The 27,994-nt window shown below is 57.9% G+C and overlaps 2 protein-coding genes across 5 annotated transcripts; one reads left to right on the top strand and one right to left on the bottom strand.

Annotated features, from left to right (window-relative positions):
• Positions 1–161: 161 nt before the first annotated feature.
• On the top strand, positions 162–10,041 carry PMPCA (peptidase, mitochondrial processing subunit alpha). Of its 2 annotated transcripts, XM_058524480.1 has the most exons (13): positions 162–260; positions 1,567–1,769; positions 2,197–2,276; positions 2,522–2,604; positions 4,136–4,230; positions 5,095–5,195; positions 5,624–5,887; positions 6,228–6,320; positions 6,401–6,519; positions 6,632–6,722; positions 6,876–6,938; positions 8,690–8,834; positions 9,772–10,041. In XM_058524480.1, exons 1-13 carry the CDS (start codon positions 190–192, stop codon positions 9,939–9,941), a joined length of 1,578 nt encoding a protein of 525 aa, XP_058380463.1. In that variant the 5' UTR covers positions 162–189; the 3' UTR covers positions 9,942–10,041. The 2 variants fall into 2 exon arrangements, with proteins under 2 accessions (XP_058380463.1, XP_058380464.1); XM_058524481.1 differs by lacking the exons at positions 162–260; positions 1,567–1,769 and having other exon boundaries at positions 2,221–2,276; positions 4,138–4,230.
• A 2,063-nt stretch (positions 10,042–12,104) lies between these two features.
• Positions 12,105–27,651, bottom strand: INPP5E (inositol polyphosphate-5-phosphatase E). Of its 3 annotated transcripts, none has more exons than XM_058524477.1 (11): positions 27,591–27,651; positions 25,701–26,778; positions 20,466–20,589; positions 18,355–18,452; positions 17,334–17,458; positions 17,027–17,146; positions 16,522–16,629; positions 15,540–15,701; positions 15,224–15,339; positions 14,412–14,548; positions 12,105–13,847 (listed from the first exon to the last, which is right to left on the bottom strand). In XM_058524477.1, exons 2-11 carry the CDS (start codon positions 26,543–26,545, stop codon positions 13,715–13,717), a joined length of 1,968 nt encoding a protein of 655 aa, XP_058380460.1. In that variant the 5' UTR covers positions 26,546–26,778; positions 27,591–27,651; the 3' UTR covers positions 12,105–13,714. The 3 variants fall into 3 exon arrangements, with proteins under 3 accessions (XP_058380460.1, XP_058380461.1, XP_058380462.1); XM_058524478.1 differs by having other exon boundaries at positions 14,454–14,548; XM_058524479.1 differs by lacking the exon at positions 17,027–17,146.
• Between the last annotated feature and the right edge of the window lie 343 nt (positions 27,652–27,994).

The raw sequence follows: 27,994 nt of genomic DNA, 5'->3' as shown, positions 1-27,994 counted from the left end.
AGCGGCCCCATGGCCCCGGCCCGCCCCGGCCGCGGCCCGAGTCACCCGCCCCGTTGCCCGCCTCTCGGCCGCCGCTCCCAGCCCCTCGCCGTGGCTTCCGCTCCGGGCGCCGGAAGCGCGCCCCCGCGCGCCGGGCTGGAGGGCGGGGCGCCCGGAAGTGACGACAGAAGCGGTGGGCGGAGACCCAAGATGGCGGCCGTGGTGCTAGCGGCGACGCGACTGCTGCGGGGCCCGGGCCCCTGGGGCGGCGCGCGGCTGAGGTGAGCGAGGGCGGGCCCGGGGCCGGGGGCCGGGGGCCGGGGCGGCCCGCGTCTCCCAGGACGCTCTGCCCTTGGCTTGCCCATGCGCGGACGCGGCGCCGGGGGGTCGCGCTCGGGCTGCAGGACCCCGGCCTGGTCCCCGGGGCGACGGGGGCTCCTCCCCGCCTGGCACCCCGGGCCTCGATCCCCGTCCGTCTCTCCTCTCCCCGGCTGCGGGGCCCTCTCCCACCCTCTCCTCTCGGGCCCACGGGGCTCGTCTGAGGCCACGTGTCCTCCCGCCTGGCCCCTTCCTGCCGCTGCCCCTTAGGAGGCCGGCCCTCTAGAGCCCAGAGCCCGGACTCCGTCGGCCCCAAAGCCGTGCCCTTGACTACCCTGCTCTGTCCCCTCGCCTGTTGATATCTGGGTTTTTCCGTCCGCCCCGGGGGCCGGGCCCGTCTCTTCCCACACTGGCGCGGGCACTCAAGCAACAGGTAGCTGTTGACCCCTCGTTATATCCAAGCGCCGTATCGGGCGCAGGGATGTGGCGGGAACAGAGACACCGTTGCTGTCCCCAGGCAGTGGACACAGAGAGGAGCGAGCACAAAGTATCAGCGATCGTATAGGTGCTTTGAAGTAAAGAGCAGCGTTCAGTGGTAGAAAGTGCCAGGAGAGGCTAACTTGAGGTAGAACGAGGAGGGGTAGCCTGAGGACGCGACATTAAGGGAAGAGATGGAGGATGAGAGAAGGGTCCGTGTGTGCGGGTGAGGCCACCGCAGGCCTGGAATAGTGAGACAAAAGCTTTGGGGATGAGGACCCAAGTGTGTTCCAGGAGTGGGCCCCCAGGCCACTGTGACGGGGACCTACTGGGGGCTGGGGGGACGAGTTTTAGGAGATGAGTTTGGAGAGGGAGTCAGAGCCAGACCTGCAGGGCCTTCAGGGCCAGGTTAGGGGGTGTGGCTTCTTTTTAGACTCCAGTGTGGCTGCCGAAGGGCAGAGCTGTGCTTGGTGCTGCGTCTGTAGGAGCTGACTTAACTGGCCACCCGGCTGAGAGTGAGGGGTTGTTATTCCTGTCTCTTTTACCGAGGTGGCAGTTAAGGCCCAAAGAACTGAACTAGCTCACTGCAGGTTCCTGGGCTGAGCCGGGATTTGTACTCAGCAGTGGTGCTCTTGATCACTCCTCTGCTTCTTGAGGCGTCTAGAAACAAATCCTTCAGAAGGGGAGGTGTTGACTTTTAATACGGACAAAACACAACTAACTGCACCTGAGTTGTCGCCGCAGGTTCCGTGTCTCCAGTTTGTTGTAACTGGGCCACTTTCTCTGTTTTAGGTTCGGAGCCCCTGCATGCAGGCAGTTCAGTAGTGGCGGTGCCTATCCCAGCATCCCCCTCTCTTCTCCCTTACCCGGAGTACCCAAGCCTGTTTTTGCTACAGTCGATGGACAGGAAAAGTTTGAAACCAAAGTTACCACACTGGATAATGGGCTTCGCGTGGCATCCCAAAATAAGTTTGGACAGTTTTGTACGGTAGGAAGTAAGTACTGTGGATAGAGTTGTGCGCGGTCCCACTTGTTTGAGCTCGCAGGTGCTCGGGTTGACTGTCAGTTGTAATCAGTACATCATTTATGAATTGTATCCGGAGTGCAAGAGCATGGTGTAGAATCTGAAAACTTAGTCATCAGAGTATGGACAGTGGCTGTTTTAGTGTTGGGTATTTTCCTTATTCTACCTTTCTGTAATTCTAAAAATTTTCCAGTGCAAATGTAAAGCATACAGTCCCATAAATGTTGATGTATGTCTATAGCTGTGAAATCATGATAATCAAGATAACAAACATCTATCACCCTTAAATAGTTAAATCTAGCTATTTAGCCATAGTCACGATTTTAACAAGTTTCTCTTGATTAAATCTTCCCTTTTGAACATCTGATTTAATCTGTCAATTTTCTTTCTATTGCCAGTTCTTATTAATTCAGGATCAAGATATGAAGCAAAATATCTTAGTGGAATTGCTCACTTTTTGGAAAAATTGGCATTTTCGGTCAGTGTACAATTTCTGATTTTTGAAACTATAGTTGGGAAGAATATCAAGTTTTGCTGTTCTAGAGCTGTTATTTTAATAAAAGATTAAGTTGCCAGGTTAATGCTAATAAAAGGTTTTTAAGTTAAGAGATAATTTGAGTTCATGTGTTTTGAAAGCAAAAGTAAATTTTCTTCTTAAAAATAGTATATGACAGGTTGTTTTGGATTGCTTATTTAGGTTTTCTTATTTTTTTTTTCCATTAGTCTACTGATCGATTTAACAGCAAAGATGAAATCTTGCTTACCCTGGAAAAGCATGGAGGTATTTGTGACTGCCAGACATCAAGGTAGACCAGCTTTTACCTACAGGCTTATTTTGCATTCGTGTAGAACTGTTGTTCTCATCCTTGGTTAGAGTCCTGCTGGGCCCTGCCCCTTGGAGAGGCTGTGGGGGTTAACGGTGAGAAGTGAGCCCTGGCCTGGCAGAGAGTTGGGCAAAACACAGGTGGCAGCACTCACACTTGGCTTCCAAGGCCAAGCAGTCCCCAGCAGGGTGCTCACCCTGTCATTTGAGCCAGGCTGCTGGCCGGGCACTGGGCTGCAGAGCAGGCCCTGTCTCCAGGATGCTCACAGGTCGGGCAGAGGGCCACACCACAGGTAATGTACACAAGAGCCAGGAACCAAGGGTGGTAGGAGCGTGGGGGACAAGCAGCTAGCTTGGTCTAGGAGTCAGGAAAGGAATGACGGGCAACTCGACACTGGGGCTGGTTCTTGAAGGAGTTTGCCAGGAAGATGAAGGAAGGAGGCAGCTGAGACAGCAAGCAGCAGGTACAAAGGCTCAACCTGGGAGAGGCAGTGGTCCATCTGGGGACAGGGAGTAGTCCAGTGTGTAGCTGGAGCGCAGATGGGGTGGAGCTGCTGTGGATGACGGCAGGTGGTGTTTGTCTGCCAGGTGTGGGGTACATTCAGAAAGCTCTGTTCAGGGCAATGTGAGGAGGGGGGACAAAGATGACAATTTTCTAAGCAGTTATTTAAATTTGAATGCTAAAAAATTACATGTAAAAGATGGCTAAAATGCCAAGAATTAGAGTTAGGAGGGAGGCAGTATATTCAAATTTTCAAAAACCTTGTATTCAGAAACCACCAGTTCTCAGCTGCCCATGAATGAAGTCCACACTCATTGCCTAGTGTTAGATCCTGCATGTTCTCGCCTCAAATCTCTTCCTCTGTCTCCCCAGGGAACTCCCTCTGGTCAGACAGGCCAGTGTCCTGACTCCAACAGAGCCCACTAATTGTCAGCTCAGGCTTTTGTTTCTGCTGCTCTGCCACGTGCATCTTCAAAGACACTGGTGGCCCTGTCCCCCTGGGGGGCTCACTCTTGTCTGCATGGCAGTTGTGTCTGTTCTGCACGGTCTCCTGCTTGACTGTGCTCCATCTCGGGGTTCTGTGGTTGTCATGCTCTGCCTTCCCTGGCTGACTCTGTGCATGTCTGATCACAGTGCCTCGTGCTGTAAGCTAATGCTACAACCAGTTTCTGTGCCCCAACCATCTAAGGCCAAGCACATTCCCATGTTGACCACTCAGTTCATACGGCAGACGCTCAGGAAGCACAGGATGAAGTGGTTCACCTTGGAGGGAGCCAGTGCTTGTGAAAACCTCTCGGAACTGGCTCTCTTCCATGTTGGCTGGATGCTGTCTTCTAGTCCAGTGTGTAACCTGCGTGCAGTTGTGGTTCCTGCCTGCCAGGAGTTTACTCTGTTAGACGGGCAAAGGGAAAAAGCACCACGTGTGTGCTGATCCTTCGTGCAGAATGATGAAAATCCCCACTGGCGTATACCTCTTGTGACCTCAGTGCCCAGCAGTGTGGGTTTTTTCCAGAGACACCACCATGTATGCTGTGTCTGCTGATTCTAAAGGCCTAGACACCGTGGTTGGCTTGCTGGCTGACGTGGTCCTGCACCCCAGGCTAACAGGTGAGCACGCAGGCCTCTCGAGGGGGCCGGGATCCTGGGAGGGGTGCTGAAGCACTGCCCCTGGGGACAGCCCTGTGTTATTGGGGCCCTTGGGCTCACCTACAGTGACAGTTGGCACAATTTCATTGGAAATAGTGCTGTTGGTTGGAAAAGTCCTTGATGCTTAATAGTTTCACACATCTCTCTGCACTCTGGCATTTTTAGTGAAATTCGTTCTTTCATTTCAGAAAGTCATCTCAGACTGTCTTTAAACACCCTGACTAACATGCTACTAAAAGTTTCCACGTCCTGTCTCCCTTCCCTTCCTTGGCCTTGCCAATGGCAGGACTTTGAGCTCCCTGCCAGGAGGGGGCTGGGAGAGGGGCCATGCTGACTGTTTCAGTGGGTCTAATCCAGCTCTGTTTCACAGCAGCCTGGCCTTGGTGTTCCAAGGCTGCAATTCCAGGTTAAGATCTTTCTGGTCCTTGTTCCAGTTAGCTGATGAAATGGCACCCCTGCCATTGGTCTGTGCCTCTGCGTTCCAAGTGCCGTCCCACCCAGGGTCATTTTATCCTCATAGCAACACACTGGGACAGACAGGTCAGGACCTGAGTGCTTCTTACGAGGAGGTGGCTGAGGCTCAGCAGGTCCATGTGGCTGCTTCGTGGCAGAGCCAGAAGAGAGGCCCGAATCCTCCAGGCCCCTGCCCGCCTGGCGCTCACCCACTTCCTCACACAAGTACCCCAGGTCTGCCCCGGATGAAGGCAGAGGAGACTCTGCCGACGTCCACCAACCAACCACGCTCGGCCCCGCTTGGCGACTCGGGCTCGGTGTGGTCTCCGTCCTTGCCCATGCAGTCTGAGCCTTGTCTTTCGGTCTTTGCAGATGAAGAACTTGAGATGACTCGAATGGCTGTCCAGTTTGAGCTGGAGGATGTCAACATGCGGCCTGACCCAGAACCACTTCTCACCGAGATGATTCACGAGGTGATGCAGAAAACCCACAGGTGCCCCACCTCCATGGCAGTGGCCCTCCTGACACCAGGGCAGTTGGGAGGGGGTTGTTGGCCTGCCTGTTGTCATCCTCACAGGTTACGAGTGTTGACAGAACATTCTTAATTTCTGAATCTGCTATCTTTGCAAGTTTTTAATTTTCCAGTTCTTACAGTAACAGGATCTTTATCACTCCATTTCTAGAATGAGCCTTTTGTTTTACAATTTTATGGGTTTTCATACTGGAGAGGTAGATTGTATTATTTTTATAAACACACAAAGCTGCTGGCACCAAACTGTAGCTAAAATAAGCCACCAGTGAGCTTGTCTGAGCCTGGCGGGGTACAGCAGGCCTAGCTTGCTCGAGGACACCTAGTTGTGTTCCCATTGCAACTTGTGCTTCTCTCTGCTTCCTTTATTAGGCTGCTTACAGGGGAAACACAGTTGGCCTCCACCGTTTCTGCCCCACAGAAAATATCGCAAAGATTGATCGAAAAGTACTTCATTCCTACCTGAGAAACTACTATACCCCAGACCGCATGGTGCTGGCTGGGGTGGGAGTCGAGCATGACCACCTGGTGGAATGCGCCAGAAAGTACCTCCTGGGAACCCAACCAGCCTGGGGAAGTGAGAAGGCCGTCGATGTTGATAGATCTGTAGCACAGTACACTGGGGGGATTGTCAAGGTAAACCGGTGATGGAAAAGGTCCGTGACCTTGGGGGATAGATGCTTTCTTTGATTTCTGTTTTTGGTGTGTTCTTATACGTAGTCTGCGGTGTTAGAGTTCACTATTACACCTTCTGGTCTCAGAGCCTGACGCGTGTTCCTTTTCTGGAGCTGAGAGCTTGTCAGGACTGAGTTGAGCTTTGGCAGAAGGTCAGGGATAGTTCTTGCCTCTAGAGGGAGTTTGCTGACGTTTGTGTATGATTTCTGTAGAAGCGTTTTTAAGGTCATCTGACCCGAGATGTTTGCGAACCCTGGTGGGTTTTCATGTGGGTACACTCGGTCACTCTTCTTGGTTACAGCTGGAAAAAGACATGTCCAGTGTCAGCCTGGGCCCAGCCCCGTTCCCCGAGCTCACGCACATCATGATAGGGCTGGAGAGCTGCTCCTTCTTGGTAAGTCCCGGCGGGGTCAGATGGTGCGTCCATGGGCCGGGAGCCTCTCTCGGCTGAGCTCTGCCCTCTGTCTCCCGCAGGAGGGAGACTTCATCCCCTTTGCTGTGCTGAACATGATGATGGGAGGAGGTGGTTCCTTCTCAGCAGGCGGGCCTGGCAAGGGCATGTTCACCCGGCTCTACCTCAATGTGCTCAACAGGTAGGTTGGATGCTTCTCACCTGGCTGTCCTCAGGGTTGCCAGGCCCAGCCGAGGGTGCTTTTAGATTGTGATGCCACTTTCCACGTGTCCCCTTCTCTACGTTCCCCACAGGCACCACTGGATGTACAACGCAACCTCCTACCACCACAGCTACGAGGACACGGGCCTTCTGTGCATTCACGCCAGTGCCGACCCTAGACAGGTGAGGGCCGGGCTGCGCCTGCCAGCCTCGTTTCTGCTGCAGGTCAGGTCTCAGGACAGGAAGCTACTCCTTCAGAGCAGGGCAGTTCACTGCTGGGACCAGAACAGGCTGGCGGGTTGAGATTGCTCTTCATCTCTGTGCTCTCTTCCCTAGGTTCGAGAAATGGTGGAAATCATCACGAGGGAGTTCATTCTGATGGCTGGAACTGTGGATGTGGTGAGTAGGGCTTGGAGCCATTTCCCAGCGTCCCACAGCGCTGGACAGCAGGGAACTCTGCTCTGTCAGGGTGCCCCCAACACCAGTATCCCAGCCAGACAGGCCAGCCTGTGGGGAGCCCCTCCTCCCTGGGCTTAGTCCTGAGAACCATGTGCCGTGCTTCCCCAGCACTCGGTCTGCATCTGACTGACCGGTGCGTCCTGTGACTACTCGTGTCCGTTTTCTGCTTCCCTGAAGGAGCTACTGTGGAGAAGTCCGTGCCCCCTTCTCAGCCCTTAAAAGGATGTGAGTTAGGGCAGCATCGTACTGAATGAGCCACTCGGGCATTTTCCTGCCTTTTCCCTGGCTCCATTTTATGTTTTAACCTAAGTTTTTGTTTCCTTGTTTTTTTAAGCTTAGTTTTTTGATACCTTAGATGTTTAGAAACCTTGCTACTTCCTAGACCAGAACTGGTACAAATAAGCAGAGTTCTGTACGTGCTGTGTATAGAAGTGTGTGCATGTGCACATGCACAGAGAAAGCACCAGACAGAGAAACCCAGCACGTGAGCCGTATGCCTCTGGGGGCTGGCGCACGGGCTTCATCTTTAGATCTTCTTTTTTCATGTTCTGTGTTTTCTGCAGTAATCACATAATCTCTTTTTAATCAGAAAAAGAAGGCATTATTTAAAAAATAAAAATGCATTTAAAAATTAACACTTGATGGTTCCATTAGTGTCCTGCTAGAAAAACAGTATTTTCCACTAATGTGAAGTCAACTTGAGGTACATTTCAAGTATTTGCCTGAAATCGCAAAAATTAAAAAACCTGTCTTAAGTTAGGAATTATTTTACTTGAGAAACGTCACAGGGGCTGGCCCCATGGCCTAAGGGTTAAGTTCTCACATTGCGCTGCGTCGGCCCAGGGTTCGCTGGTTCGGATCCTGGGCGTGGACCTACTTACCACTCATCAAGCCATGCTGAGGCGGCATCCCACTCTACAATTATGATACACAACTATGTACTGGGCCTTTGGGGAGAGAAAAAGAAAAAGAGGAAGATTGGCAACAGATGTTAGCACAGGGCCAATCTTCCTCAAAAAAAAAAAAAAGGTACAGAATCTCAGCAGCCAATATGGTTTCTAGTATTTGTTCTTTAAAGTCTGATAGCTCCCAGGTTAATTTCTCACCCAGCGCCCTTTCTGTGCCCTCATTCCAGGCTGGACTTCATGAACGTAATTCACTGGTCAGGTGTTTAAATTTCATACTTAGAGAGGCTCGGGATACAGACTTGGTGGATTGAGTTGGTTCCTTCAGAGTTTTTCAGGGAGTGTGGGGAACACAGTTTCCTGGGCCCTGCACCTGGGGTTTGGGTGGAGCCCCAGGATCTGTGTTGATTTTATTTTCCTCATGATTTCAACGTGTGATCAGCTTTGGGGTCCTGGAGTTTGGGTATTTGATTCTTTACTATTCCCATGCTGCATGGCAAACTCCTTAAACAGTAAATAAGAATTCAAGGGAAGCACACTTCTTTATTTCAAATGTGGCAAAGGCCCTGACCCAGAAATTGCGGAGGAAGCAGACAGGATTGCTCGTGATGTGGGCCTGCGAGCCCAGCAGGTGGTGGAGCCCGTCTTGCCTTATTTCAGCCTTGGGTAAAGTGTGGCCAGGACGCCTTTCGTCAGCTGCTCTGCTGGCCGAGGCGTCTGAGTGACTGGGTGACGGTGCGTGAGCCCGCTGTGCACTGAGCCGTGCGGCCTGGTTGTTGACCCCAGGTGGAGCTGGAGCGAGCCAAGACGCAGCTGATGTCCATGCTCATGATGAACCTGGAGTCCAGGCCTGTGATCTTCGAGGACGTGGGGAGACAAGTGCTGGCCACATGTTCCAGAAAGCTGCCCCATGAGCTGTGCGCGCTCATCCGTGAGTACTGTGCTCCCCTGGGGCCTGAGAACGCCTACTTGGCTCAGATGAGTCTTCTCTCCCTCCCAGAAGACAGTTGCTCGGTGCGGTGCTGTACTGCACGTGGAGAGGTAGTAGCTCCGATGATTGTTGTCCTTTGTGGCTCTGTGGCAGGTGTCTCAGCCCCATATTTCCGTGGCCTCCCACGAGTGACCTTCAGGAACTTGAACTTTCTCCAGTTATATGTCAAACTTTATTGCTTGTGACTCGGTGTGGACAGGTTTGTCTTAGCTTCATCAGATTCTCAAAGGTCCACGTCGCCTGGGCTTGGAGTCCTGCTGGGGACAGCGCTTGCCCCCCCACGCCTGGACCCTTGTCCTCCCTTGGGGAACCCCCTCAGACCCTCGAGTGTGACAGTACCCAGTTCCCTAAGGCCTCGTCTTCTGTAGCAAAATAACACCTACTGGTTGGCGTGTTCCCGGGGTGGTTCCCAGGCGCCCTCCTCTGCAGGCCGGGCCGCACGTGCAGCTGCACAGCCCTTCAGCCCCTCTTTCTGACCTCACCCTTCTGTCCCTGCAGCCCTGAGGGTTGTTGTGTTTTCCTTCCCTGCAGACCCATCATATAGTTAACTCATGAGACGGGGAGCTCTTTCTTGTTAACTATGTTAACTCTCCTGGGGTGGCACGTCCTTCCACATTTGAGAGTAATTTTAAACCATTGATGGTCCCTGTTGACCAAGAAAAACTCGTTTCCCCCTGACTCCCTATGCACTCCACACACGGCTGCATCTGGACCCTCTGGAGTCCTCAGCACCCCTCCCTCGCAGGTGGGGGTAATGGCAGATGGTGACCCCCCCCCCCACTCAGTCCGTTTAGTGACCACAGCTGTGACCTGGAGACAGACGGAGTCAGTGTGGGCATCTGGCAGTCCCCTGACATCTCTTTGTTCTCCGTGCCAGGCAATGTGAAGCCAGAAGACATCAAGAGAGTTGCTTCTCAAATGCTCCGCAGGAAGCCTGCCATGGCCGCGCTGGGTGATTTGACTGACCTGCCGACCTACGAGCACATCCAGGCGGCGCTGTCGAGCAAAGACGGGCGCCTGCCCAGGACATACCGGCTCTTCCGGTAGAGGCCCTCCGGGACCCCACGCGGGCTGAGAGCTGTGGATAGAGCGCATTTTTATACAGGTTTTCTGGATGTGAACTTAGTGCAAAAACTCATAAACGGTGCAGACTGTGGGACTCTTCTCAAATTTGAACAGATTGGATGTCGTTGGAGCACAGCTCAGTTTCCATTCCTTCAGGCTTGGATGTGCCAATCAGTGGAATAAAGATGAAGGTTTACCTTAAGTCCAGCCAGAAACAAGGTGGAGTGCAGAAAGGTTCAGCGCAGCTGTAGGAACCCAGGTCGTGAGTTTCAGCAGGCGGGCTCGCTGTGGGTCCCCTGAGGCTATACCGGTCACTCAGTGGGTCGGTGCAAGCGGTCTCATGACAGAGGCCGGTGGGCCTGTCACCCTGCCTGGCATCCTGGGAGGCCTGTGCTGCCCCCACTAAGCTGCCGCTTCTCATGATGGTCACTGACCACCGTGGCGGGTCCCAGGGTGAGGCAGGAGCATGTCTCGCTTCACAGAGCACTGCCTGTGCCCTGGGGCCCTCTGCTATCACTGTGGCGATAAGATGGTAGTGTTTCCTTCCTTCTCGGTTACAGGAGGGATTGTTACGTAACTCGCAACTTTCCTAAAACAGAGAAGGCTCGGAAGTGGGTGAGTGAGACCTTTCTCCCCGAGAATTGTCCAATATTGTGAAGCCTCTTGCCTTCAATGGAAAGACTCATTCTGATTTCAGAGGTGTCAGAATGCACGGAGGCGGGGTTGGGGTTTCTTGGAATTGGTGGTGGGTGGTAACAGCAAAGGCTGGAAACATTTTAAAAGGTGAGAAGACTAAAGAGCTGTAGATTCCGTGGGTGTGCAGATGTTTCGGGAGAACCAAAAGGTCAGATGACTTTGGTAATATAGGATAGCTTCGTGGTTCTCAAAGTTAGACACCCATAGAACCCTGGGGTTCCATGTAGGGGAGCCTGGGGCCTGGGAAGCTGCAAAACCGTGTCAGGTCGCAGTGGCTGGCACAGAATTGGGCTGCACACGTCTGTTGGAGAAGCGCGTGGTCGCCGAGTCATACTTTAAGAGCCCAGCCTCTGCAGTACAGATGGGAGAGGGAGGGAGGTTAAAGGAAGTCAAATAAACATTTAAACGGTACTCCTGTTACTTAATGCATTTGTTTTGCCTGGGCCTATTGTCATCTACCTCTGCAGCTCACATTCCAGACTAAGCGACTGTTTGCGTCTGCCCCAGGCCCTGCACTGCTCTCCGCAGGGCGTAATGCCCAGTCCACAGGGGGCGGAGCCGAGGGAGACAGCCCGAGTCAAATGGCAGGTGGTCCAACAGTGTGCGTTGTCAGGTGTCACAGACTTTCCCCCTGGTCACCACACTGGGACAGGTACCTGGCAGCAGACGTTTGGCTGCACAGCAAATGTGCATTAAGGTGGGAACATAGTTCATGAAGAGATGAGGAGGTGAACCCCACCTAGGCCATCAGAGCTCCTGCAGAGCTGGAGTTGAACTTCTGACCCCCCAGCAGCTTGAGGAACATTCTAGCAACTGCCACTAACCACACACACGTGTCTGTTTTGGAAGCTGGTGCTAACACAAGCGTTCTCTATTTCCCTGCCGGCCTCCGCCCCTGCCCTCTCCCTGGATACCATCCCCCAGGCTTCTCCCTCCCTCCTGCCCCTTTACCCAGAGGTTGCCCTCAGGGCCTGCCCTGGCCACCCTTCCAGCCCCCATCCCATCATCTTCCCCCCATCTGCTTTGTCATCGTTTCCCTCCCCTGCACAACCCGCTCTGAGCCTAACCGAGGATGAGGACAGGCTGGCTGGGTCACCGCCGCCCCCGCGCCCCTGGGCCCCAGAGCCGGCCTGTGAGGAACTCGGCATGCACTTGGAGGGGTGACGGGAGTGAAGCGTGTTTGAGAAGGATTTACAAACCACCCTCACACGGTCGTGTTTCACAATTCTTTATGAAGCTTATTTTCCAGACACTGGCCAACTTCATTTGCATTAATTCGCATTTTAAACTAACTTCCCACATGAAAGTCCATTGATCTAAACCCAGTGGCTGGTTTTAGTCCCTGGCTGAACTTTGGGACTAAAGTTAGATGTGTATGATGGCCCCCCAGAGACAGGAAGCTCGGCCTCGAGCCACACGAACAGAACACCCCCCCCCCCCCCCCCCCCCGCACCGTGTCACACTGACATCGCTTCCCTGGTGTGGGTCAGAGAGAATGCCTGGCAGGAGTCCTTCAAATCCTCATTTCAAGCCTCATTACCACAAAAATCTCTGTAAACAGATTTTCAGTTAACTCGAAACTCCATGGCACATTGGTTTGAGCAAAATTTTACACATACGTACAATCTGAAGTTTCTTGACATTAGATGGGATTGGCTGTGCCGTCTCATTGATGGAATTTCTCCCATTCATATCAAAAGGTTGAGTGTGTATTGCTTTAAAACTTACACTCCACATTTTGGAAGCAGACGCTAATAAAAGTTGGATACACCATTCTTTGAAATCGTCATTTCGTTTCCTCACGATTCCCTCAGGTCTGAAGTATTTGCTTCTCTGGAAGCCCCTTTCTGGCTCACGTCTGCCCGGGGGCAGAGGATGGACACAGAGCAACATCCTGCCTTTTCTCGCAAGAACATTGTAAGAACAGGGTGTGCATGCAGACTGTTTCTTTTGAGGACTCAATCTTTGGCCAGGAAGAGTTTAAGATTCAATATATGCATTTATTTAAAAATATAAATATGGAAAAATAAATAATTTAAAAGGCTAGATTGAATGCCCCTAGCTTTCCCCACATTCAAAGCCTATGTTTTTTTCAAGAGATGGGATAAGATGCGAAGAGCAATAATGGGTCCTAAACCCTTGAAGAAAGACATCCAGGATGTGGTTGGTGAGCACCAGCCTAGGTTGGTGAGGTGGCGACATTCTAACAGCTTCTCAGGCCAGGAAACGCACCACTTACAGGAACGCCGTTTGTGGCTGATGTTAGCTGAGCAAATGGTCTGAAGTCACTGAAACCAGGACAGGAGAGGGAGGTGGTTTTGTGGCTGGAGGGGAGCCCAGCCCCCCGAGACCAGGAGGCGGCCCTGAAACATTGGCTGGGGCCCTCCTCGTCCTAGCCCAGCATTGGGCACCGCGTTCCCTCCTGGGAGGTCGGCTGGCTCTGGCCTCCTGTTGGCTTCTACTGACTCAGCCTCAGCCTTGTCCTGGTGTGCCCCCGTGGGATCTGAGGCCCCAGGGTCACCCGACCCTGAGCAGCCTCCCCCGGTGCCGGGCCACCTGTGCTCAGGAGAGGAGGGCCGCTGGGAGGACGCAGATCTACAGACTGGAGCAGCTGCGAACTCTGGCCCGGGCAGCAGACACCAATCAGGACGTGAGGGAGGGTCTGTCAGCGCGGCTGCAGAACACTGGCTGCAGAGCGCGCGCTGCTCTAGGTCAACCCCGACTAGGCGACTAGGCGACTAGGCGTTTGACTTGCCACCAGAGCGCCTGGAGCTGTCGGCTGGCCCTGAGGGAAGGCTCCGCGGGCGTGTCAGGACTGTTGCGGACAAGCAGGGGCTGGTTCCCTCCAGGAAGGGACACTGGTCCCTCAGGGCTGTGCTCGCTCCAGGCCACAGCCTCCTGTTGGGCTCTTGGTAAGAAGGTAGGACGGCCGACAGAGTGGTTCATCACACCCCAAAAAGGGCAAGACGCCCCGAACTGCAACCTCTTCCGTCTGCCAGGGCTTTGGGATCAGAAATCCTCCCAGGCTGTAGGTGACAAACCCTCCTGCGCAAACTTCCTCAAGAAACGGTACAGACAGTGCTGGAGTGCTGGTTCTTCAGTGCTTGCTGCCTCTGAATCTCTTTGGAAATCCGTCTTTTAATTCCTATCAAGTACAGTTCTCGGTCAAACTTGCCGGCAGCTAGCGGAATGCTGTGGGGGAAAGAACCGTCAGGAGGGCGCCCCCGACACTGGCCGCCTGGAGTCGGGTGCTTCCTGCAAGCACACGGCGCCTGGGAAGGGCTAGGGCCCCGGTCCCTCCAGGCCGCCCCAAACCCACACCGCTGGCATGGCCCTGAGCAGAGACGCTGTGGGCGAGCGGGGCTCTCTCTCGACCCCATGCCAGCCCTGTGTCGCATCAGGAAGAGACAGGACCTAGCCCTGAACAGGCCTGCACCTGCGCCTGTGGCCAGTTCCAGGATAGCCCACGCTGCCTTCTTGCTGCCCCAGAGGGGGTCCAGCCAGCCTCATGGGCACGGGGCCAGGCGAGGTCCCCACCCTCTGAGAGTCACTCTCATGACAGCCACTTCAGATCAACCAAAGCCAGCACCCCTGTGTGGGGCTGCCAGACCCTGCCCTATCTGGGGTGTCAGGACGCAACCAGACAGTGGTGTGCACCCAGGTCCAAGGATGCCACACCCTCCGGAGTGCTCGCTGCCCCCGCCCTGAGCCCCAGCCCCGAGCCCGAGAGGGAGGCAGTGCCACAAGGATACTGACTTGTCCCGCCCCGGCCTCACTTTCACTCGGAACAGGCCGTACACGGGGCGGTGGTCGGACGTCCTGATCCCAGCACAGGAGGAATACTTGATGGGACAGATGTCACCCTTGTGGCGGCTCCGGTACATGACCCGGTCCTGCACGAAGGCCGGAGGCAGGCCGACGATGCGGTGCTGCACAGCTTGGCCCGCCCACCCCTCACCCGGCTGCTCCCGCCCCGAGTCAGCTCTGCCCCCTGGGGAGCCCCTTTTACTGAGGGGCATCGGGCGCTGGAGGGGCTCGGTGTGCTGGGTGCCTTCCCCTCACCCAGCCACGTGTGCCCCCACCCAGCCCTGTGGGGCAGACAGGGGCAGCCAGGGGCAAACCCTGCACCCCACCTCCATGGCTCGCCCAGAGCCAGCCGCAGATGCCCAGCCTGGGGCCTGGGGTCTGGTGGGGGCCGCCTCCCTCTGCACACTGCGCCCGAATGGCTCGAGTGTGCTGCGCCGAGCAAATGGCTCAAGTAACTACGAGTGTGGGGCGTGTGCTGCATGCCAGGCCTCCTCTGAGAGCAGCAGGGGCCAGCGTCCCAGCCTTCAGAACAACCCTTGGAAGGGGCACTGCTCCCAACACCACGAGACCCAGAGAGGTGCAGTCCCTGGCCCAGAGCTGAGCACCACACCCAGGGCTCCCGGAGTACCGCTCTCACACCTGACTTTAGTCCTAAGCCTGTGGCCCACAGAGGGCCCTGCTCTGAAACAGGAGCGCGTCCAAACCCCGCCCCCGAGCCGGCCACGCAGGGAGGTGGGGGGGCGCCGCGGGCGCGGGCTCACCGTGTAGGAGGGGGTCCTCTGCTTGGAGGTGGTGTCGTAGGAGTCTTTCCCGATGTCAAACTTATACGATGGGAGAAAGTGGATGTCCGGCTCCTGGAAGCCCTTGAAGATGGACCCTGGGGCAGGCACCGGCCTTGCCTCAGCCCAGCTGGCATGGAGCTGCGGGCTGCACCTCCTCCGGGGTGGGGGTCACACCTCGTGCTGTGGGGGCCTCATCTCCTCCCCGGGGAGACTGCCCCTTCCAGGGGTGTCTGTACCTCCCTCTTGGTAGTCCACACCTCCTCCCTCGTGGTCTGCACCTCCTAGGGGGCCTCACCTTTCTTCATCTCCTGGGTAAGCTGGTCGTGCTGCAGCAGGGCCGGCACGTTCGCCCCCAGGTCCTGCTTCAGGATGGCCTCCACGGCCACGCGCCCCCCACTCAGGCGGAAGTTGAAGTCTCCAAACCAGAAGACTCCGTCGAACCGGGTGGTAACGTCCGCTGGGACACGAGCCGGAGAATGCGTGAGCCCGACCCTTCCCAAGCTCGCCCGGCCTTAGGCACAGGGATTGGTCTGTGTCCCCCACTCCCCACCCCCAGAGCCACAGGAGGCAAGGACGCCCCAGGGATGCGGTCAAAGCCCCGGCCGTCTGTCAGGGGCTCAGGGCCATGGGGGGCATGTGCTCCGAAGCTTTCTGGGTTGACATTCGAGTTCATGGTTTTCTTTTTCATTTCAAACAGCAACATACGATCTTGAAACCTCACAGATGGTCTCAGCCGCAAACAGAGGCCCAAACGCTCACAGTGAGCGGACACACTTCCCACGCCTCCGTCCCTCCTCAGCTCCGCACAGCACAGCCAGGGGGCAGGAGGCCCTGTCGTGAGGAAGGAGGCTGGGGGGCGAGGACCCAGGCCAGCGCTGCCTGCTCTGCGTAGAAGCCACTCGGCCTCGCGGACACCTGTCTGCCCAGCCGCTGGGGGCCTCGCGGACACCTGTCTGCCCAGCCGCTGGGGGGCCTCGCGGACACCTGTCTGCCCAGCCGCTGGGGGCCTCGCGGACACCTGTCTGCCCAGCCGCTGGGGGCCTCGCGGACACCTGTCTGCCCAGCCGCTGGGGGCCAGCGCGGTCACCCTAGTGAGGAGCTGGGCGCCAAGCTCCTTCCAGAGAGAATTTATTTCGGTTGGCTACTGACCTGCCAGACTTTTCTGACCTTGATTCTCAAAAGCTCTAAACAGTTTGTTAAACTATCTGGAGAACAAGGCAGAAACTGCCACCCCTTGAGGGGAAGGGAAGGCCTCCCCAGGCGCCCCGACGGCTCACCAGAGTCGGAGCGGTAGGGGCTGGTGTCCGGCACATTCTTGGGCAGGGCGAGGCCCTGGATGGTCCTGGCGTAGTCCACCAGCCTCTCGCTGACCTTCCCGTCTCCGGCTGCAAGAACAGAGCGGGCGGGGGCACCTCTCGAGACGCAGGTTTCTGAACACAGGCTGGATGCCTGGGTGGTCAGTCCTGGGTAATGACCCCCCACTGCCCCGCAGCAGGGTCTAATCATGCAGCGTCTACACAGTGACCCAGCCCACCGAGTTATCTGCTGCATAGGTGCTGACGCCTTCCTTCAGACGGATCTGCTTTCAGTGCTCAGAATGGGGCCGGGCAGGACGGGAAGCCACTGTCGCCAGTGCCAGGGTCTCCTCGTGGGGCCTGGGGCTGCTGAGGGACCCAGCACCCTCTGCCGTCCAGACCGCCTCTTAAGGCTACTACCTCTCGACAGACAGGGAGGGGAGGCGTGCCCCTAAGCAGCGCCTGGGATGCGGTGCGCGTGACTTACAGGTGAAGTGGGACGTGATGAAGAGGAGGGAGGTGCCGAAAAGGGTGAAGCTCACACCCAGGGCGCCCTTGGTTTTGATCTGGGACCCGATGCGCGTGGTCACCGTGGAGCTCTCCACCTCTGCAGGGGGACAAGGCAGGCTGACCCAGCCAGGACGCCTCTTGCCGTCGGGCCCACTGCACCGTAGCCCCCAAGGCCCCCAGAGTGGCTGCGCTGCCAGCGTCCAGTGCGCACGTGTCCACGGCCCCGGATGGGCCGAGGGCTGGCAGGGCCGCAGTGACGGGGGCTCGGTGCCCGGGAGGCCTACCTGAGCAGAACCAGATGAGGTCCCGGCGGATGAGCACGGACATGTAAAGCGCCCCGTGGGCCGCCGAGTAGAGCATGACGTAGTGTGGACCCAGCGTCTCCTGCAGGCGCGTCTCCCACTCCCGCCTGCGGGAGGAAGCGGAGGCCGCCTGGGAAGGGGACCAGAGCCTCCCGGCTCTGCCGCCCGGGACTGCGCCCAGAGAGCCCCTCGAGGAGCCGCCGGGACGGAGCCCCACGCTCCGGCCTCCCCGTCCTGCAGGGACAAGGGCGGAGCAGCAACACCAGGGGCCGCTGGGCCTGCTGGGCCAGAGACAGGGCTCCCCGCAAGGCCTGGCCTCCTCGGACACCCAGTGACGGGCACAGGCCCGGGTCACCCGCTACCTTGAAAAGACTCCAGCCACACGGAGCCGGGTCCCGAGCCGGGGGGAGGCTCGAGCAAGAGCTGCCGGCCCGCCTGGGCAGAGGCCAGGGAGAAGTTCCAGGCCAGGCAGAAGCGGGGCCACGTCACCTGAAGGCCAGGGCCTGTGGGCAGCAGAGCCCCGTCCCCCAGCATCCCCGAGGGTCGGGGCACCTCTGCTCCAGCCAGGCCTCCTGCTGCTGCATGAGGAGCCGGGACAATGTGCGCCACCCAGAGGCCGCTCCCCTCACCAGGTGAACTCACAAAACTCCCGCAGGACACACTGCCAGACCTACAACAGGTGAGCAGCGGCCCCCACGGACCCCAGGGCGGGTCAGCGACACCATGCAGGGGTCAGGCTCGGAGCCTGGAGAGGACTAAGTGACGAGCGGCTCTTTGCTGCCTTTGTACTCTCTTAATCAGTTATTTTATTACAAGGTCATCTCATTGATTGTAAATTCTCCAAGTCTCCATCTGAGAAGAGAGTGATTCCCGCATGCCGCCCAGGCTTGACCGCGGCTGTGTCTCATCCACACGGGGGTCTCGGGCCACAGCGGCATCAGCCCCAAAGGCCACCCCAGAACCACCGCTCCCAGGGAGACGTGAGGCGGTGGGGGCACCCTACCTGTCAGAGCAGCCCTCCTGGACCCCGATGACATATAGGTCCTGGGCGTAGTCGGCCTCCGCGGGCAGCAGGAGCTCGTCCAGGTTTAGGGGCAGCTCCTGCGGAAAAGCAGCGCCTAGCAAGGGCCAAAAGAGGCCCAGCGCACGGGCTACCCTGGGCCTGGGGCCCCGTGGCCTCTCCTGAAGGAGGGGAACTGAGGTTGCAGACAGGATGTGTCTGAGGGAGCCCTGGGTCGGGGCAGGCCGCCTCTCCACCCCACAGTCTGTCGTCGCCAAGGCCGTGTCTGTGCCGCCTCCCTCGCCACGAGCCCCCTGTGCACGCTGCTGTTTGCTCTGTTGCACGTGCACCCCAACATGCACATGGGGTGGAGACACTCCCCCCACGTCCCCCTCACTGCAGCCCGGGGCACAGCGGGTCCTGGAGGGGAGCACCCCTCAACTGTCTTCACTGCCCCACCATGTGGCTTCACTCCAGCCCATTGCCAGTGACGCCACCTGCTGCCCGGCTCTGGCCCTCTTGGCCCTGGACGAGGGCCGCGCTCGTGGACGGGCGGGGTGGCTCCCCGAGGACGGCGGAGCCACCAGCCTGGGCACCGGCCTCCTCTTACTCCCATCTCCTTCAGGTCGCTGTTTCCTCAGGCTTCTGGTCACATCAGCCAAACCTTGTCCTGATGGCAGCCCTGCCGTGTTTTCTCCCCAGCACCTGTCACCCCGAACCTCAGCCTGGGACACGGCCGCAGGAAGGGAAGTCCTTCCATCCTGTCTTTGTTAAACACCTTGGCACACGTAGGCGACAGGAGGTGCTTGGGGAATGGCCCGAGACCCCACTTGTGGCAACAATCACCTCGTTCACTCCACCGGGCATTAGGATCACCCATCTAGAAAAGTCCATTCCTGGTGCCCAGAAATCAGAGCACCCACATGCAGGGGGAGGGAGCCTGCTAGCCTGCGCACAGACCTCACTGTGTCAGCTGGAGAGAAAGCCGATAGGGATGGGGACACCCCCAGAAGCAAACGCCCCCAGCATGCGAACCACCCCCGGCCTGTCCAGCTCTGGGTTGACCGTGGCGGTCAGAGTGGCTGGAGGCTTCCCTCTCATCTCATCCACAAAGCCTTCCTGAGCACCCCAGCTCGCAGGCGACTCCAGGCGGGTTTGGGGGGAATAGGCAGGTGGGGAGCCGCCAGCTGTTGCGGGAGACCCACAATTTGAAACAGACACAGATAACGCTACAGCGAGCCTGACGCTACTCCGGTGCGTGACGGCGGACACATGTCCTCACACGAGTGAGAATTAGTCAAGGGAAACCTCGTGTGAAATGGAGTCAGGAAGCCAGAAGGGGGAGCCCCATGCAGCCGGGCCGAGGTCAGTCACGGGAAGATGGTCAACTGCAGGAAGAAATGTCACTGCATCCCAGACAGAAATCCAGGACCCCAGCAACTCGGCCAACGAGAAACCATCACCACCCTGAACTCGGCTTTTCTCCAGTGGACTTTGTTCACAACAGCCCCTCCCAGCTTCCTCCTTTCTCTCTTTAAAATGACGTTCCTCTCCTTTGATGGCTGGACTTGCCTGTGGGCTGCCATAGCATTGCAGCAGAGAATTGCAATTCTTTGGCTATTTCCAAATAAACTCCTTTTGCTGGTAAAATAACTGGCTGTTTTATTTTTAAGGTTGACACACGTTTGTCAGGACCTACAGAATGTACACCAAGAGTGACCCCAAGGTCAACTACAGGCTCTGGGTGACCGTGACAAGTCAGTGCAGGTCCATCGATCATAGCAACCAGGGCCTGTGGAGGTGTAGGCAGTGGGGAGGCTGTTGGGGGCTGGGGGAAGGGGGTCTACAGGAAATGTCTGTACCTTCCTCTCAAATTTGCTGTGAACCTAAAAGTGCTCTAAACAATAAAGCATGCATGTGAAAGGAACACATTAACACCCCTCGGGCAGTGGAGAGGTGGGTGAGGGAGCCGTGTTATGGCCAGGAGGCTTCTCTGGGGGTGACCGGGGAGGTGGGGAAGGGGCAGGCAGAGAGCATGCGGCTTGGAGGCCCCGGGACAGAATCTAGAAGGAACCCCAGCCTCGTCCCGAGTGGGAGTGGGGCGGCCCGCTTACCTTCTGGCCCTGCATGTTCCAGGTGGCCACGTAGAGGGCCATGTTCCGGTCTGGGAAGTACCGGGCCAGCTCCTCCGCCCCCATCAGGGCCCCGCTCGCCAGGAGACTCCCCTCCAGGTAGCTCCTGTGGAGAGAGGGGCAGACTAAGCACGGGGACGGAGCAGACGGACCCAGTGAGGGGCCGGCTGCAAGGACACACATCTGGGGTTATGCCTGTGGGTCTCGGCCCCAGGCAACATGGAACCCAAGTTGGGGAGCCTCTCTCCCAGAGCCAGGGTTTCCTAAAGACCCTGTCGGCTCTCATGGAGCACAGCGCTGTGGTCCACCTGCTCTCTTGGAAAACCCGCCGTGTGCAGTTCTAGAAACACCAGCACGCCTTCAACTTTTCTCAGTTGCCCCCAAGAAGGGACGAGAAGGTGACATTTGGGGCTTTTTTGGTGGAACCTCTTAAGGGCAAGCGGGGGTGTAGAGGTCAAGGTGGGCTTCTGGACTACAGGCCGACTTGGGGGAGGACATGCAACCTTTTCTGGGGCGAGGCCCTGGCTGTCATCTCGCAGTCTAGGACGGGGAGGTCGTAGCAGCAGCACAGGCTACAGCCATCCTCATGCGACCCAACAGTTTCCACCGACTTTAAGATTGTAATAGAATAACACATGCAAATGGTTAAAAATGTCAAATAGTGTTGCAAAGGCCAGAACAGAAGACAATAGAACCTTCACCCTGGCCCTGCCCTGGCCTGGAGCGTCCCGCTCAACACTGGTTTCCTCTGCTCCAGGGGTCAGCAAACTCTTCTGTAAGGAGCCAGACAGTAGTGTTTTCAGCTTTTCGGGCCATCGGTCTCTGCCACAGCCGCTCAACTCTGCTGAAAGCAGCCACCGCTGACATGGAAGAAGAGGGCGCGGCTGTGTGCCAGTAAAACTTCATTCACAGACACTGGAATCTGCCTTTCATGTGATTTTCACTTACTGTGAAATATTATTTGTAATGTCTTGATTTTTTCCAGCCATTTAAACCGTAAAACAGTTCTTAGCTGGCGGACTGCACAAAAACAGGCTGCGGTGGCACTGGCCCACGCCGTCCCACCAGACCCGCCCTGGAGAAGATGTCTGCACGCCGCGCTGCGTCTTGGCAGATGGCCCCGGGCGCTGCTGTCTGTCGTGGCAGGAGAAGAAATTCAGCTCGGTCTCCCCCAGGCCCCTGCCGCCCTTCCCGGCTCCCTCGAAGGCGTCCCTCAAAGGCGTCCGCCTCAGTGAGCGGGGCGCGAGCTGGGGAGGTGGCGCTGTCTGCTCCTCCTGACTGTCCCTCTGCTTCTCGCGCAGCAGTGGCCCGCAGCAGCCTCCGGTGTTTCCAGCTGCACTGCGCGCGGCCCTCCTGCTCCTCGGAGCCCTCCTTCCAGAGCCCTCATCCAACCCAGCGCGAGGTCAGGACCCAGACAGCGGCCCCTCCGTCTCTGGCTGTTTTCTCTCTTAGGTCTCTTCAGCTCTACGACGGGCCTGTTTCCCCCATGCCACCCGTCTACTGGGGACACTGGCCATCCGTCCTGTACAAGTCTCCGGAGCGTCTGTGACGTCCGGAGGCTGATTAGATTCTGTGCCCTCACCCAGGCGGACGTGCCCCAACAAGCTCCATGCGTCCTGTCCCCCCCGAGTGACACCAAGATGGGTTGGTGGGTTCAGATGGCATTGGCCTGATCAGTCCACCAGAATGTCCCTCCTCTCAGCCGTCACCCAATAGCCACGTGGGATCCCACTTATCTTCAGGAATTGCAAACAGCTGCTCTTTGCAGGACGTGCTTTCTGGTTTCACAGATGCAGCAAGTTCTGCTTCTTCCAAGGCCTCCCCCGTCTCCCGCTGTGCGGGCCCTCCCAGTCCTGTCGGTTGAGAGGGAGCCCCAGAGGCTGAGTGGGTTCTGTGATGTGATGAGGCCTGGCCCCTGGGGGCTTCGGTGTGGGAAGACAGGGTGGGCAGCTGGCTGCTGCGAGGGTGGGCTCGGAACAGCGCAGGTGGAGGGCTCTTCCCTGGGGCTGGACGACCTGGTGTAACCGATCACTTGGGACCTCTGCCCCAGGGTTCACTCCCACCCTTGTCGGGGGGCATCGCCCCCAAACGCACCCCCCAAGCCGTCTGGCACATCAGTTACCTCCTGCCTCCACCTTCTGGAACAAGGAGAACCTGTCACCTGTGGATGCCCCAGTCCCTGCTCTCGTCACTGTGGGCTTATGCTGATATCCTGCCAGGACCGGGCAGGATCGAGTTCTCAGGGGTGGGAACGCGTGGAGTCAATCTATCATCAGTTCACAGACACCCAGAGTGTCTTTCAAACTTCCGACTTAGACTTTTCATTCCAATTCGCTAAGAAAATCTTATTTCTTAGTCTTGCAAAGAGGAACCAATTTCTGAAGGTCACTTAGGGGCATGGCTCCATGGCTGACCGACTGAAAGCCAGAGTCCGGATCTTAGGAACTCGCGTGAGAAATTCTCAAACCCTTGCCAAGCTTCGGAGACATAAATTAAATGATGTCAGGAGGGGGGAACCTCCTCAAACACCCTCCACGTTGAGAATCCTAACAGGCCGACCGTGTTCTAACACCAGCAGGCAGCTGGGGCTGCGGCTCCCCTGCCTGGGGTGCTCTCTTTTCCAAACCCGAGAGCAGCCACACAGTCCTTTCCTGCGTCCAGGGCCGGACGCTGCCCCACGCTGCTCCCGGGAAAGCGTCACTGTCAAGCCCGTCTGCTCCTCGTGTCTCCCAAAGCCCCCGGCCCTCCCAGCCCTGGACTCGAGGCTCTGACTGGGCCGGATCCGGCCTGTTTGTGTACAGCTCACGGGCCAAGAATCGTTTTTACACTTTTAAATGGCTGGGAAAAAACTGTATTTCATGACACAGGAAAATTACGTAAACTTCAAATTTCAGTGTCCCTGAATAAACTGTTATTGACACACAGCCACGGCTGTTGGTGTATGTGTGGTCTGTGACTGCTTTTTTTCTTTTTGGCACCATATGGCTCACAAAATGGAAATATTTACTATCCAGCCCTTTACAGAAAAAGCGTGCCGACCCCTGAACACAAGGAGAGTCTGGAAACAGGGGGACTTTAGGCAGAACTGGGGTGGGAAACCCCCATCAACCCAGTGTTTGCTGCTCGTCTGAAAACAATGAATGGGGGTCCAATTCTGAGACACGCTTCTCATTTTATATAACAGGCAAGTCGACAGAAACTACATTTAACTTAAACAGTGTAATAATACTTCAAACGCATGAAGAGATTTCGCTCTTTACAAGGAACACACGAATTATTTTAACAAAGGCACCGTTTTGTCCTATAAACAACCCTCCGGTGCTGATGGAGGGAGTGTGGGGGGCAGGGGCCCTCACTCCAGTGCTGGAGAGGGACCACCTGCCTGGCCATCACTGCTGGGCTCACCAGGGCGGAGGGAGGTAAGGACTACCTTCCGTCCACCTCCTCACCCCAGAACCTGCCAGTGCGACCTTATTCCGAAAAAGGGTCTTTGCAGATGTAATTAGTTAAGGATCTTGAGATGAGATCCTCCTGGATTAGGGTGAGGCCTACAGCCAGTGACTGGTGTCCTTCTAAGAAGAGGAGAGGACACACCCACAGGAGAAGGAGTGTGGAGACAGAGCAGAGACCGGTGGGATGCGGCACAAGCAGAGGAGCGACTGGAGCCACCAGGAGTTGGGAGAGGCAGGAAGGTCCTACCCTGGAGCCTCTGGAGGGAGCCCCACTCTGCCTACACTGGGATTTTAGACTTCGGGCCCCCAGAATTGTAAGAGAGTAAATTTCTGTCCTTTTAAGCCGCCCAGTGTGTGGTAAGTGGTCACAGCAGCCCCAGGACACCAACACAGCGACCATCTCACACTCTCCCTCCCCCGGCCCCATGTCCAGCGGGGTTGGCGCTGGCCTAGTCCAGAATGGAGGTGTGGCAGGCAGGGGTGGCGATGAGAGAAGAGGCTGGCGAGGGAAGTGGGGCCAGCTCACCCTGGGCCTTGGGTGCCACATCAGAGAGTGGGCGGCATGGGGCCCCCAAGTCAGGGCCATGGCCTCATGTATGTTTGGAACATCACCCCCAGCCCTGGTAGGGGGTGGAGTCCTGGCCAGCGTGGTGGGAGGGGTGTGGGGAGAAGCAGGAGCCTCGAGAGCTGTCATCCCGGCTGGCCTGGATGGACAGGACTGTGGGGAGGAAGGAGAGGGAGGGCGGAAGACGACTTTCTGAGTTATAGCCCGGGCACTCAGAGGGGCCTGGGAGAAGGCCAGGCTCAGAGAAGAGGTCGCAGGTTTGGATGCCCTGGGCCCAAAAGTGTCTGGGACGCCAGTCGGGCAGATTCATGGCTCTGGCCTAGGGAGGGGTGAGTGCGCATTTGGGAGTCACAAGCAGAGGGCAGACATCGGGGGCAGCACCCAGCTACTTTTCAAGCCATAAAAAAGTCAGTATGGATTAATTATTAAAGCCCCATAATGCCCGGAAACCAAGCATCGGCTGTGATGTGAGCCCTCCCTTGTCCACGGGGCTGTGGGGGCCCAGTGGGAGGCCGATCGATGGGGCGCTCAGCAAACTGAACCCCAGGACACAAGAGAAGTCACAGGACACTCCTGGAGGCAAAGTGCAGCAGATCAGGCCCTGCCCGCTGTCCCCTCCCTGCCAGTGAGTGGACCCCAGGGACCCTCCCCACAGTGTGGCTTGGTCACAGTCACCAACAGCCCTCACTCTCTGTCCAGCAATTTCACTTCTAGCTCTCTGTCCTGGAAAAGTGCCCGGCACGCGCATGCACGGGGCACATCCATGGCTGCTCGCTGCTGTGCTCCGTCCTTCACCAACTAGTGTCCCCCTAATGCTCGTCCTTAGCAAGGAGGTTAAGTAACAGCCCAGCTCAATAGTGCATCTTAGAATCAGTCCTGCAGCGGGACAGACCACGGGGCAGACACTGACAAAGAGGCTGTCCAAGACACGGCAAGACACAGGAAGAGGAAACAAGACCAAGCACGGTGTGTAGGTGACCCGTGGATCTAAACCACGTATGTCACAGGTACGAGGGCCAAGTGTGTGCTGAGATACAAGGGAAAGTTCTGGAAGGAGCTGGGGGATGGGGGTTAGTGAGGGAAGATCTGCTCTCGTCTCCATGTTCACGCACCTTGCACGTGTTTAGGAGAACACCTTCGCATGCCTCACCTTACGACGCTGAACTAGAGGCCATGGTGCCGCCTGCCTGGGAGCCCTACCTGCTCCGGACGTCCTTGGCGAGGATGGGCGCCAGGAGGCTGAAGGAGGATTTGGCCGAGCGAAGGGAACAGTCATCGCAGGCCAGGGGGCTCGGAGGCCGGCCGGGGCCCAGGCTGCTGTGGGCCCGGAACAGCCTGGTCTGCAGGCGGAGCTTGTAGTCGGCGTGATCTGGGTCCACCTTGTTGGCTGTCCGCAGGGAGTTGGAGACCATGTTCCGGTCCATGGCGGGCGCTGGGCGTGGGGGAAGCACGCTGGCCAGCCTGGGGGTGCTCCCGGCCGCAGCCCCATCCCGGTGCAGGAGGTCCAGGGAAGTGCTGATCATTCCAGAAAGACAGTTACCCCACGAGGAGGGGCTACCACCCGGGGCCCTGCGGGAAGGAGGGATTTCCTGCAAGGAGGTGCTCAGGCAGGGTGGAGGGCCACTGGGGGAGGGGGGCCCGGGGGCCTCCTCCTGGGAGGAGGCCCTGGAGGGGCTGGCCCCATTCCGGGCGGCCAGGTCCTCGTAGCTGGTTCGAAAACGCCTCCTCCTCCAGCCCTTCTCGTCCAGAGACAGCGCTCTCTCCAGCCTGGGCCTCGTCGGCGGCTTTGGGGTCAAGGGTTTTGTCTTAGCTTGTGGGTTCTCACTGTTGATGTTTGCTGGAATGTTCGGAGGGAGCACTGCACTGTTCTCTGGGCCTTGACAGCTGTCAGTGGGCAGGGGCTCCTCCGGGCAGGGGGCAAGGTCTCCGTCTGTCCTTGGAAGCTGCCCCTTGAGCATTCTGCCTTCAGGCTGCAGATGCCCATGGGCGGTGGGTTGCTCGGGCACCGCCTCTGAGTGCCCCAGGCCCGCCGGCTTGGACGGCATAGTCCAGGGGTCAGCCGTCACAGAAGGTGGCAGCCTCGCCGACCCCAGAGACGGCTCCTCCTGGGGCTGCGGGCAACGCCCAGCGTCAGGGTTGCGTGGTCAGATGTCGCCGGGCAAGGCGCAGAGGAGAGAACGGGCAGCGGCTCCCCTTCAGGCCTGGGGTGGTCCAGTAGGGGCAGGGCCAGTTGCTGCATGGCTGGAAGCTCTGAAGTCCTGGGGCCCCTCACAGGTACCTAAAGGGAAACCGTGCTATTAGCTGTCCATGACCGTGGCCCTGATGTCAATTTAATGTTCCTAATGGACAGCTATGGTGCAGGGTGACGGAATGGACAGGCCAGCAGCAGTCCAGCAAAAACAAGCGTTTAGACATTCCGCCCTGCTGCTTCCTCCTAGGAGGTGGGTGAAAGCCGCACATCTTAAGACCGGAGGCCACCATCCCAGTGGGGCGCTGGCCCCTCATGTGGGGTGCTAGCGGCATGACCAAGTAAGAATTCCGCCCCCAGGGTGAAGGCCAGTGCAGGCCAGTTCACAGGCGCTGCCTCGACGGGGTCCCGCCTGCCTCTTCCTCCGCTGGGCGGCGGCCCTTGGCTCACCTGCCGGCCCACCGCCATCGCCGCCCGCAGACCCGCCCCGCGAGCGGGCGACCCTGAGCAGCTCCGCGGCCCCGGCTGCGGAGGCCCCGACTCAGGACCTGAGGGTCCAGCACGGCCGGCCTCGGGGCTCTCCAGTGCAACGACCGTGGCGCAGCCGCTGGGGGGCCGGTGGGGTAAGCGAGACCCGCGCCTCACGACCCCCGCGCCCCAGGGTCACCTCGCGCCAGAACTGCCCAAGACGCCCTGTGCCCCGGGGTCACCCCGCGCCAGAACCGCCCAGGACCCCCGCGTGCCGGGGTCACCCCGCGCCGGACCCCGCCCAGGACCGCCGACCGCGCGCCGGGACCCCGCGCTCTGAACTCGCCCCGACTCCGCGCCCAGGGGTCACTCCGCGCCGCACCCTGCGCCCCTGCACAGGGGTCCCCCCGCGCCCAGGACCCCCGTGCCCGCACCTCTCGGCGGCGCCCGCTCCCAGACCGCGGGCCTGGGCGGCAGCTCCCCGGCAACCGGCGGGCAGGGCGGCCCAGACGCGGCGCCCGCAGCGGCCCCTGGCGGCCCCTGGTGGCCGGAGGACCCACCTGGCAACGCGAGAATGGAGGGTGACTCCAGGGGCGCCAGGGGGCCCTGCGCCGGGGACCCCCCACCTCCGGCTTCCTTCCTCTCTGGGGCCACAGGGGCTGCGGCCGCGACCGCCCACCCTACCCCGCCCCCAGCCCCTGATTTACTGGCCGCCCCTGTAGACTTGCCTCTGACCTTTCCTATCAATGAAATCCTAAGACAACCCTCCTACTCCGCATATTGCTGCCCAGGTTCCCCGGGGAGCAGGTATTCCCGAGACCTCATTGCTTACTGCCAT

This window comes from Diceros bicornis, chromosome 28 (assembly GCF_020826845.1).
Source record: "Diceros bicornis minor isolate mBicDic1 chromosome 28, mDicBic1.mat.cur, whole genome shotgun sequence".
NCBI lineage: Eukaryota > Metazoa > Chordata > Mammalia > Perissodactyla > Rhinocerotidae > Diceros > Diceros bicornis.
This window is presented reverse-complemented; position numbering and strand designations above follow the sequence as displayed.

What these genes read in the sequence shown, in the direction of transcription:
- PMPCA (XM_058524480.1), top strand. Translation starts at nt 190, where the DNA reads ATGGCGGCCGTGGTGCTAGCGGCGACGCGACTGCTGCGGGGCCCGGGC. An exon ending in TGTGACTGCCAGACATCAAG is followed by an intron (nt 2,605 to 4,135) that starts GTAGACCAGCTT and finishes GGTTTTTTCCAG; the next exon opens with AGACACCACCATGTATGCTG. An exon ending in CCTGCACCCCAGGCTAACAG is followed by an intron (nt 4,231 to 5,094) that starts GTGAGCACGCAG and finishes CGGTCTTTGCAG; the next exon opens with ATGAAGAACTTGAGATGACT.
- INPP5E (XM_058524477.1), bottom strand. Translation starts at nt 26,545, where the DNA reads ATGCCGTCCAAGCCGGCGGGCCTGGGGCACTCAGAGGCGGTGCCCGAG. An exon ending in CCTCATCTGGTTCTGCTCAG is followed by an intron (nt 17,147 to 17,333) that starts GTAGGCCTCCCG and finishes GTCCCCCTGCAG; the next exon opens with AGGTGGAGAGCTCCACGGTG. An exon ending in CATCACGTCCCACTTCACCT is followed by an intron (nt 16,630 to 17,026) that starts GTAAGTCACGCG and finishes CTGTTCTTGCAG; the next exon opens with CCGGAGACGGGAAGGTCAGC.